The sequence below is a fragment of the Oncorhynchus clarkii genome, chromosome 1 (genome assembly GCF_045791955.1).
Source record: "Oncorhynchus clarkii lewisi isolate Uvic-CL-2024 chromosome 1, UVic_Ocla_1.0, whole genome shotgun sequence".
Classification (NCBI taxonomy): Eukaryota; Metazoa; Chordata; class Actinopteri; order Salmoniformes; family Salmonidae; genus Oncorhynchus; species Oncorhynchus clarkii.
Window position 1 is genome coordinate 39,684,090 of NC_092147.1, and position 12,170 is coordinate 39,696,259.

A 12,170-nucleotide genomic window follows, 5' to 3' on the forward strand; every position below is an offset into this window, starting at 1 on the left:
TGGTAAGGGGGAAATCGAAAGGGCTAAATTATTTAATTTTAATTTTCAAAATGTCTGGCCTACATGGGTTTCACAATTATTTTGTACATCTATTTCTGAGAGACCTATGATATGACCAATGCATTGTGCATGTGGTGCTCTATAATTTACAACCAACCAATCAATCAATCAAATATATTTATAAAGCCCTTTTTACATCAGCCGATGTCACAAAGTGCTATACAGAAACCCAGCCTAAAACCCCAAACAGCAAGCAATGCAGATGTTGAAGGACTTGCTTTTGTTGCTTTTAAGGATTATAAACAGAACACAGTGAACTAGCTGTCCTGTTCCCCCATGAGACTAAACAAACCTGTGTATTTCCTCCCCTCAATGATAAACTACCAGACCAGATCAGGATGCAGGGATCAGCATTGTATAATGGGACCCGTGGAGCTCCACCTCTTGGAGCTCCACGGGTCCCATTGAAAAGGCTGACTAGGGAGAAGGCTGACTAGAGAGAAGGTGACCAGCTGACTACAGGCATGCACACTCTGTACCAGCACATGAGAACAGGTAGGACCCACACTCTATAGAGATGTATTTCTCTGCCGTAAGCTGTCAGGTCAATTACAGGCTGAAGATGTAGAGCTGAGAATTACATGTGTTCCAATACAGAAATTATTAGATTTTGTGAGAAGGCTTGTGAGAGGTAAGAGCTATGGGATTGTTGCTGTTGAACTCTGTAAGAATCCTAACTAAATATGACCTCATTTCAAATTTGAATTGTTATGATATTATTTTGATTGCCATATTTTAAAATTAGTGATTCCTCACGAAACCAGGACAAAAAAATACCATTATTTTGGGGATTGTTATGAAAATTAAACCATAGAATAGTCCTTTGGATGAAGGATTGTTGACATATATTTGACATTTGTATCTAAAAGCATAATTGAGAAAATATTTATCAAAGTTGCCATATTTATGACATTTTGGCCTTACTCAGGACTCCTGTAAGACTCCATAAAGTTTAATCTGTAGGTACTACAAAGCAAAAATACATGTCATAGGAAGCTTTACCGCTTGCTTTGTAATATGACCTGTTTCTTGATTTCAATAATTGTACCTTTAGATAGAAATGTCAAATATTTGTCAACAATCCTCCAAACGACCATTTTATGGATTACATTTCGTGAGAATTGGTATTGGTATTTTTCTGTCCTGGTTTTGTGAGCTAAGTGTTTCCATATTGTTAATTAGAAGAACAAAGTTTGACTTCTGGATTTTGAGTTTTACATTATGGCAGTTGATAAAAAATGGCCTCTTTTGCCAACTCACTGTTCTGTTCTCTCAGCATAGCTTTCAAATAGTTTAACACATTGAAACTCACAGCTTTCATAACAGTGCTTAGGCATTAACATTACAAGCAACAATGGTAGACATATGAAAATAACCATGTTAAAAATCTCTGGTTATAAGCCTGTAATTACTGATGCTAATGTACAGTATGTTTTATTTACTAGGTGCCGGTTTTCTACTCATTTAGTGCAAGAGCAGCTGTACATCATATGATTGGGATCTCTGGTATTTTGGGAGAATTTGTCATTTAAAGTAAAATATTGATATTTGAAAAAAATTAAGGAAACTCATTTAAAAATATATTTATTCTGTGTTCCTATCTTGAGTGAGATAGGCTTACTGTTTATATTCCTATACTCAGTTAGTTAATGCCAATGGCATGTTTTAGAGCAGGCATTCCTGGGGCGGCAGGTAGCCTAGTGGTTAGAGCATTGGTCCAGTAACCGAAAGGTTGCTGGATTGAATCCCTGAGCTGATAAGGTACAAATCTGTTGTTCTGCCTTTGAACAAGGCAGTTAACCCACTGTTCCCCGGTAGGTCGTCATTGTAAATAATAATTAGTTCTTAACTGACTTGCCTAGTTAAATAAAGGTAAAAATATATATAATTAAACTTCCTAAACTGGAGTACATGTACCCCCAGGGTTATGCACAATTCCATTGGGGGTATGCCAAATCAAAAAGTACAAAAATGATTCACATTTTCAAACAATCCATTTATATTCGGGTGAGGTTTTTTTCTCGCCTGAGTAGCCTCGTTTCACTACCAAAAATCTAATTTAACAGCGAAATAACAACACAATGTCAAATACAGATAGCCTAGTCAAGTAGTTAACATTCAATCACATTAACCGTTACGCTCTCACGGGAATTCCACTAACGGTCTGTATATAGCCAAACGTAGCTGCTGCTCATGTTGGTATCTGTACTGATGGCACAAAAGCCATGACAGGGAGACATAGTGGAGTGGTAACGCGTGTGCAATCAGTTGCTCTCGACGCCACTTGGGTACACTGCAGCATCCACTGAGAGGTTCTTGCTACCAAGGGAATGCCTGACAGCTTGAAAGACGTTTTGGACACTACAGTGAAAATGGTTAACTTTGTTAAAGCAAGGCCCCTGAACTCTCATGTATTTTCTACACTATGCAAAGATATGGGCAGCGACCATGTAACGCTTTTACAACATACAGAAGTGCGCTGGTTATCAAGGGGCAAAGTATTGACACGTTTTTTTAAATTGAGAGACGAGCTTAAAGTTTTCTTTACTGACCATAATTTTCACTTGGCTGACCCCTTGCATGATGATTTCGCTTGAATGATCTAAATTTAGGATTACAGGGACTATATTCAATGTGCGGGGCAAAATTGAGGTTATGATTAAGAAGTTGGAGCTCTTCTCTGTCTGCATTAACAAGGACAACACACAGGGCATTCCATCACTGTATGATATTTTTGTGTGTAAATGAACTCAAGCTTACCGACAATGTCGAATGTGATATAGCGAAGCAATTACGCAGGTACTTTCCCCGAAATGGATGACACAAACAACTGGATTCGTTATCCCTTTCATGCCCTGCCTCCAGTCCACTTACCGATATCTGAACAAGAGAGCCTCATCGAAATTGCAAGAAGCAGTTCTGTGAAAATTGAATTTAATCAGAAGCCACTGCCAGATTTCTGCATTGGGCTGCGCTCAGAGTATCCTGCCTTGGCAAATCGCGCTGTTAAGACACTGATGCTCTTTGCAACCACGTACCTATGTGAGAGTGGATTCTCGGCCCTCGCTAGTATGAAAACTAAATACAGGCACAGACTGTGTGGAAAATAATTTAAGACTGAGACTCTCTCCAATGCAACCCAACATTGCAGAGTTATGTGCATCCTTTCAAGCACACCCTTCTAACCTGTGGTGAGTCATTCACAATTTTCGATGAACAAATAAGGTTTTATATGTAAGATGGTTAAATAAAGAGCAAAATGATTGATTATTAGTATATTATTATTTGTGCCCTGGTCCTATAAGAGCTCTTTGTCACTTCCCACGAGCCGTGTTCAGACAAAAACTCACACTCATTCTTATGTCTAATAAATGTATTGTATAGTGTGTGTGTTTGGCACGCTTATAATGATGGCAAAAACAACATTTGAGAGTGCGCTGACCCTGGTGCTAGAGGGGGTATGCAGCTGGAGGTTGAATAGGGGTACGGGACTATAAAACGTTTGGGAACCACTATTTTAGAGGATGCCAAAGGATCCATAAAACAGGCTTAATTCATGAGTGAAGCCATAACTTATTCAAGCTGGGATGGGAACTCCCCACCTTTTCAACCTTGCACTATGAATTTACCAGAGCTCTATCAACAAGTTAGAAAGAACACAAAAAGAGAACATCAATTAATTATAGCAAGCTGGTGAAATACCTGCTTAGGACCTGAAATGACAACTCACTTCAAGATTTCAACAGAGCGTTTTATAACAGTCTAATCAGGATATAAATATATATATACATGATATATCATATATAAATTATGTTTAACATAATGATAAAGTATTGATCTCATTCCCCAAATTGACCCCCAACCTATCCCTCCCATGGTCACACTGTGATCTTTCGTCGACCAATTGTCCATCATCTCGAAGGGCTTTATAGAACTAAAAAAAATCCCTTCCCTGCCCCACCTTTCCCCCCTTCCAAATGCTCCATTGTCCGGGCACACAGGAACAGATGAACCAGGGTCTAATCTAGTACTTTTTCTCAGTGCACAGAGAGAACAGACAATACCAGCTGAATTAGAGGGGCTGTTGCTTCCACAGGGCATCTGATTTGAGGAGCGGGATCTGTCCTGACAGGGCTCAACCAGACATCCTAACCCACTCATATAGTATTTCAGCCAGCCCATCACACAATGACACATTGCACAATCTTAGCCCATAACACACAGGTTGCTTGCATTGGCCCATATTCGATTCGTCCTGGTAACCTTAACTTTTTTAACATTGAAAAAATGAAACGAAAAATGTTTACGTTGTACAGGTGTGAAATGCTGTGCAGTAAGGAAACTTTTTGCACAAAATCCTACAACCTTTAGAAAATCTATCTTTTCAAATGAACAAAATTTTCTTCAAAACAACCTAAAACAGTTATATTTATACCCTGGCAGTTCTATTTTGTGTTTGCTTCAGACAACTTTTGTCATTGTAACAATGTAGCTTTGTTTCTTTTTTTATATATAAAAAAAACAAACACAAATTAACCAAGATACATTGTTACAATGACAAAAGTTGTCTGAAGCAAACACAGACTAGAACAGCCAGGATATAAATATAACTGTTGTAGGTTGTTTTTGAAGAAAGTGAGATATTTTTACACTGTTGTTTATCTCTCCTAGTTGAGGTGGCACCATGTAGCAATCCCTGGCGCATGGCCTGTCTACTGGGCATTTTCAACTTCTTGGGGTCGGTCACACCCCTCCATGTGGCTCCCGTGATGACTGGCCTCCGCTCCGCCTTTTCAGCCACGCGGACCAATAGCATCCTGGGAGGCACTCAGAACGCTGTGACCTTCAACAAGCTCCTAGTCAACACAGGGAGTGATTTCAACCCAGACACGGGCCACTTCCGCTGCAGAATCCCTGGAGCCTATTACTTGTCCTTCACGTTGGGGAAATATCCCAAGAAGATGTTGTCTGTCATACTGGTGAAGAATGGGCAGGAGGTGCAGGCTATAGCCTATGACGATTACAAAAAGAAAGGGAGGAAGGTCCAGAGTCAAAGTGTCATGATCAGCCTGAGGGCCATGGACACAGTGTGGCTGATGCTGCAGGACAGTCCTCAATATGCTCTATACAGCAACGCTGGACCTTACATCACCTTCACCGGTTACCTGGTGTACCCCGACATCTCCACCACTGGCTATCTCAACAACCACCTATCCCTGTCAGGGCAGCCCTACCCCAACTCCAACTGTCCCCCTCCTGGAGACCACATGTACGGCTGGAGCGGTAGTGCTGAGGCCCCTGTGGAGCCTCGCTCTGCCTTCTCCTTGGCCAGGACATCCCCGGTCCTGGGGGAGAATGGTGGCGGGCACCAGGAGAAGGAGCCTCTGACCTTTGATGTGGAGTACGTCAACATTGGAGGGCACTTTAACAAGACGTCGGGCCGCTTCACCTGCCGCTACCCTGGTGCCTACTACTTTGCCTTCACTGTGGGGAAGCACCCGCGCAGGGCAGTGTCAGTCAAGCTGATGACAGGCCAAGGCGAGGTGCAGGCCATGGTGTTTAACGAGGATACGTCCAGGAGGAGGGAGATGCAGAGCCAGAGTTTGCTGCTGTCGCTCCATAGGGGGGACAACGTGTGGCTCTACAGCCAGCAGGACGAGCGCTACGCCGTCTACAGCAACCAGGGACGCTACACCACCTTCTCAGGCTTCCTGGTCTACCCAGACGTTGAGCCCACCACCACCACCAGCCAGGACCTGGACAGAACTCACTTCTGAGGCCTCAAAGTTCTTCAAAACACACTGGACCCTCCTAGAAAATGTACATGGTGCTATGGTTACAAAATCTAATTTGTGAAAGTTTGAATGTCAGTGCTAAGTTGCACTATGCTTCATAGGCTTTGTTTAGAACCGCTGTAGTCAGCTTCCGGGTGTGGATGGAACAACAACAGTAGCAACCTCTAAACAATGGGGCAGAGATGTACATATATTATACACATCTTATACACAGATACACATTTGTTGAACATTTATTGATTTCATAGTATTATATCATTCCACAAGATGGGGCTGGGAGTTCATTTTTTGGATACAACGACAAGCTTATGACATTATTACACATAATCATGTAATGTTTCTCTTTATTACCAAATTGTCTGTGGATAAGTGGGTGATTTTCTGTTTTGTTTTTGGCTGCGTTTAAACCAAAGTTATGGGTTATATGTTAGTATATGATGCTGGATCATTAGGATTCTTTGGATACCTCATGTTTTTTTTCTCTCATTCACCAAAAACTATGGGTTACAATAAGTAGAGCTTTCCTAGGTAATCTTTATATATACAGACTTGCTTAGGGACATAATTATTTATCCTTACTGAGCAGATATGTTTGCAAATACTCAGCAAAACTCAGAAAACCATTTAATCATTTAACTTTTGTAGTGATTGCATTGAGTAGACTACTATGTAAATACTGCATAGTTTGCCTGAATGACTGTATGGACTTAGATAACCTGAATGTGATGTAGTTATGAATGTTTGATCTATTCTGAATGCATAGTGAAAGAATATTCATTAAAGGAGAAGTTTACCCAAAATCCAGAAACTCCCAAGTGTATTCCATACATTGAAACTAGTTCAGTGGAGTTTGCCCTCTCCCCCTCTCTCTCCCTGTAGGTCAACTGACTTGTGACATTGATGGATGCAGGCCTCGCTATGCTCTGTTGCCAGTTAATTCATGATTCAGAAATCCGCGAAGTGTGGACAAATTCATTGTTTTATTGAAGGCGTATGGCCAAATCAGCTATTTGTTTTGAGTCAGGAAATGTGTACTTTTCCACCTAAAACATTTGCGATTATTTTACATAATTATTTTATGTAGCCGACTGCCACAGCACATGTGCGCTCTTGGGGGAATCCCTGCTAAGTAGAAATGGCACTGTATGCCCTTCTTGACAGGTGCCCATGGTGTCCTCGAACCAAGCCTGAGTATTCGGATGAAGAATTGAGGCAAATTGAGCTTCAGATGGCCGCTGCTGCTTTACATGCTAACCAGACCGGACACGTCGCGTGCTCGAGCATTGCAAAATAAATTTAGAAATCCATGTTATTCAATTATTGCACCCACACTGCTCGCACGCGCCAACAAGCGTCTGCGTTGCCGAGGGCTAAAATAGAAGTCATTCCTATTTCTGACGCAGATTGCGCTGCAAGTCCTGCTTCTCCCATCTCCTCATTGGTTTATAGAAGCAGGTACCCACGTGCCATCTCCTAATTGGTAATACCCACATGGGTGATTGAAAGACAAACTGTTTTGCCGGTCGTCGTGGTAATACTATGAAAGTTTAGATGCCAATCACCATATAAGTTCAAAGATGAAAAAGCCTGAAAGGAGGAGAGATGACTAGAAACGATTCGGTTGACTGTTTTATGTGTGGATTAATTGTCGGAGTAGAGGACCTTGTGATTTCAGGTAAAATAACAACTCAATGTTTATATCCCAGGACAAATTAGCTAGCAACAGGAAGCAAGCTAAATAGGACAAATTAGCTAGCAAGTGCAAGCTAGCTAGCTAAATTGCCATACATGTTTAATTATTTCCGACCTGTCCCAAAATTAATGTAATTGGTTCAGAGTTTGTTTTGATATTTTAAACTGCGTGTTGTGATCGCGTTTGGTGTGGGGGGACAAAATACATTTATGCACGATGGCACACGCGTGCAGCCGGTTTGGGTTCCGTGATAGCCATCGAAGCCGCAGCAGTAGCTGGACCACAGCCCCAACCATCCTCAGGATCATCACAGACTGACTGGTGGTGTAATTGTGGCAATTGCGCTCCAATGCTGTGAAGGAGGAATGTTTGTGCTGCGGATCATTTGATTATGTAACTACAATTCTTATAGAAATGGAGGAACATAATTATGATAAAGAGCAGTTAGTTTGCTTTTGAGACCACAGGGATATTGCTGCCCAGATTAACTCTGGTGTCCTTGAAACATTTATCCGTATTCCAAAAACGAATTGGAGACGCACCACTGTTCCAGCTGGGACAAATGGACAGTTGTCTAATGAGTAAGTGGCTAAACTTTACTTTAATGAATGATTGCTTCTCTTAAACCTTTATTAATGGGGATATTAGTGGGTTTTATGTTTTGACATTAGCTCAAAACCCTATATAGCCTATGTTTATATATCACAGTGTTTTTTGTATATTCTATTTTGCAATATAAGGTGACACAATGTCTATTGTCCACCGCCCCGTCATAAATACATAGGGCACATATGCCATCCTGTAGAGCACCTAGGCCTGTACTGTATGTCTACATTATATGGTGCAATGGTAATAACGCAATAAGAACACCTTGAACTTCAAGAATCAGGCTGGCAACGGAGCAGAGCAGGTCTCTATCCAGCAACGCCACGTGACCGTTTTTGCAGCTTTTTCAGTACAGCACTACGTTTGTTTATCCCATTTGTAGCTCTGTGTTGTTGTTTTTGTCGCACCTCTTTGCTTTATCTTGGCCAGGTCACAGTTGTAAATGAGAACTTGTTCTCAACTGGCCTAACTGGTTAAATAAAGGTGAAATCAAATTAAAATAAAAGGGAGAGAGAGGAGAGAGAGGGCAAACCCCACTGATCTATTTTCAATGTATGGAATCACTTTTGGGTAGACTTCTCCTTTAAGGAGCAGTTCCATGATTCAAAGGTCATCCATAGGATCCAAAAAGTCATGGCTGAAACTGATCAATGTGTGATTTAAACTTCTCTTGTATAAGAAATTAAAAATGTACAGTTATGTTATTCAATATTTTTATTATTCTACCTCCCACACAGTACATTGAGCAGAAAACACCCTATTAAAGGCCAACTTGCAAGATTCTCAGAAACGTGACATTTTAACCCAGTGTCAGTGAGTCACAAATATGTGTTCTTTTGGAGAGTATCATTGTTGATCCTAAGTAGTTGACTTCATATGCAGTTTGTTCAATTTGAGAAGGCACTCCTTGAAGGCTCATAGACTTTAGCAAAGCACTTTCTAACTTTGCTTGACATACAGCAAACATCTAATGCTTGTTCTGAATTCAGCTAGCAGTACTTACTTTGTCCTCTTCATCCCAGGTGTGGACATAAGGCTGCAACAAGGAGGCTCGGGGAGAAAAAAAACATAACAAATACTATATATTTGGAGTAGAGGTCTTACTGGATCCCAAAATTGAGATCTGAACCGAATTGGATCCATTAAATTCCAGAAATGATCTGGTAATTTAAAAAATATATACACAGTATCAGTCAGAAGTTTGGACACACCTACTCATTCCAGGATTTTCCTTCTTTTTTTTCTTAAAAAAAACAACTATTTTCTACATTGTATAATAATAGTGAAGACATCAAAACTATGAAATAACACATATGGAATCCTGTAGTAATCAGAAAAGTGTTAAATAAATCAAAATATATTTTAGACAAAACACACCTCCAGGCTGGCTATTTGACCAAGACGGAGAGTGATGGAGTGCTACATCAGATGACCTGGCTTCCACAATCACCCGACCTCAACCCAAATGAGATGGTTTGGGATGAGTTGGACCGCAGAGTGAAGGAAAAGCAGCCAACAAGTGCTCAGCATATGTGGGAACTCCTTCAAAACTGTTGGAAAAGGATTCCAGATGAAGCTGTTTGAGAGAATGCCAAGAGTGTGCGATGCTGTCATCAATGCAAAGGGTGGCTACTTTGAAGAATATGAAATATAAAATATATTTTGATTTGTTTAACACTTTTTTGGTTACTACATGATTCCATATGTGTTATTTCATAGTTTTGTGTCTTCACTATTATTCTACAATGTAGAAAATAGTAAAAAATAAAGAAAAACCCTTGAATGAGTAAGAGTGTCCAAACTTTTGACGGGTACTGTGATAATTACGTTGTTTGCTCTATTATTGAAAGAATGGGGATGGCTGCCATTTTACCGGCTCCTAACCAACTGTGCTGTTTTGTGTGTTTTAATGCATTGTTTATAACTTATTTTCTACATAATGTTGATGCTACCATCTCTTATGACCGAAAAGAGCTTCTAGATATCAGAACAGCGATTACTCACCTAAAACTGGACAAAGATTTTTTCTTTAATGAGTCTGACGCGAAGGATATAATGTTTCTCCCAGACAAGGCCCAAATCCCATCTGCATGAAGAAAAGAGCGAGTCGGGAGTTTCAAGTTCCTTGGTGTCCACATGACAAACAAACTTTCATGGTCCCAACACATGAGGGCATGACAACCTCGTTTCCCACTCAGGAGACTGAAAAGATTCGGTATGGGTCCCCAGATCCTCAAAAAGTTCTACAGCTGCACCCTCGAGAGCATCCTGACCGGTTGCATCACCACCTGGTATGGCAACTGCTCTGCTTCCGACCGTAAGGAAAGGGAAAGGGGGTTGTCTAGTCAGTTGTACACCTGAATGCATTCAATTGAAGTGTCTTCCGCATTTAACCCAACACCTCTCAATCAGAGAGGTGCGGGCGGGGCAGGTGCTACATACAGAGGGTAGTGCGAACAGCCCAGTAAAACACTTGGGCCAAGCTTCCTGTCATCCAGGACCTATAGTTGAGGCGGTGTCAGAAGAAGGCCCCAAAAAATTGTCAAAGACTCCAGTCACCCAAGTCATAGATTGTTCTCTCTGCTACTATACGGCATGTGGTACCGGAGCGCCAAGTCTAGGTCCAAAATGCTCCTTAACAGTTTCTACCCACAAGCCAGCTGAACAATTAATCAAATGGCCACCTAGACTAGTTGCATTGACACCCCACACCCCCCTTTTTTACACTGCTGCCACTCACCGTTTATTATCTATGCATAGTCACTTTACCCCTACCAACATGTACAAATTCCCTCGACTAACCTGTATCACCGCACATTGACTCGGCACGGTGCCCCCTGTATATAGCCTCACTATTGTTATTTTATTGTGTTACTTTTTCTTTATTTATTTTGTGTTTTAAAAATATTTTCTTAACTCTATTTTCTTAAAACTGCGTTGTTGGTTTAGGGCTTGTAAGTAAGAATTTCACAGTAAGGTCGACACGCTACACCAGTTGTATTCAGCGCATGTGACAAATAAAATTGGATTTGATTCATAACCTGTTTGTTCACGTGCCTTGCAACCGTAATATACTGTATAGGTCTAATGGCTGGGACAATAAGAAGCCACAGTGGCAGAATAAATTCCACCACACCTTTGTTTCATCACAAAAACGAGGCCAACCTATGTCCGGTGAAGTACACAAAGCATATTGCATGTAACAAACAGTTACATGCCCTACAGCATGATCAAGCAAGTTAATGTTTCTGACATTTTTTGGACCACTAAACAACTTTTGATCTAGAACCACAGAGAGTTACCGCAAGTTGCAATGAAAACAGAAGCTGCCGCCACTATTCCAGCACCATTTAAACTTCAACATTTCAACATAATCAAATACCCTATGCTTAATACAGTGACAACTAAAATACCAAAAACAATTTAGTCCAATAAGCCAAATATGATGTGGTTGTCCATGTTTCTGATGTCTATGTATGTATGTCTGTGCGTGCGTGAGCATCCGCGCAAGTAGAAAAAACATGTTGACTCTCCCTACTTGTAGAGAAACGTCAATGCCATTCTCCTCTCGTTCACGTTGAATAAATCGCTATCGCTGTATTTTTTGTTGTCTTAGGCTACCTGGCTAAAATGCTTGCTCGTTAGCCTAACTTCCTTCCATGGGCAATATTAGCTAGTTAACATTAGCCTTCTACATTTAGCTACATATTAAACTTTCATCCTTTCAGGCCAGGGGCAATGTATGAATTAATGGTAGGATCAGAATCGCCGTTATAATAATTGGCCAGTACAGAGAATTAAGGAAACCACAAGTCCAAATCCCTATCTCCATCCGTGGCTAATTTAAGAAATGGGCAATTTTAGCTAGCTACCTAGCCACTGGAGGTCAACAACACAACTAGATTTATTTAAGTGGTTTCTGTCAATTAAGTATGCTTTCGATGTGATTTGATAGGAGTGACGCCAAATTCCCTTGACACTTTTTTTGGTGCTCGCTCAGTTTAGCCCAAAGCTGA

General features: G+C 40.9%; 1 protein-coding gene across 1 annotated transcript; it reads left to right on the top strand.

The window, feature by feature from the left end:
- The first annotated feature begins 499 nt into the window (after window positions 1-499).
- Window positions 500-5,925, top strand: LOC139406917 (C1q and TNF related 13). Its single transcript, XM_071150081.1, has 2 exons — window positions 500-555; window positions 4,732-5,925. The coding sequence occupies exons 1-2, from the start codon at window positions 525-527 to the stop codon at window positions 5,835-5,837; spliced, it is 1,137 nt and encodes a 378-aa protein (XP_071006182.1). The 5' UTR covers window positions 500-524; the 3' UTR covers window positions 5,838-5,925.
- Window positions 5,926-12,170: the final 6,245 nt, after the last annotated feature.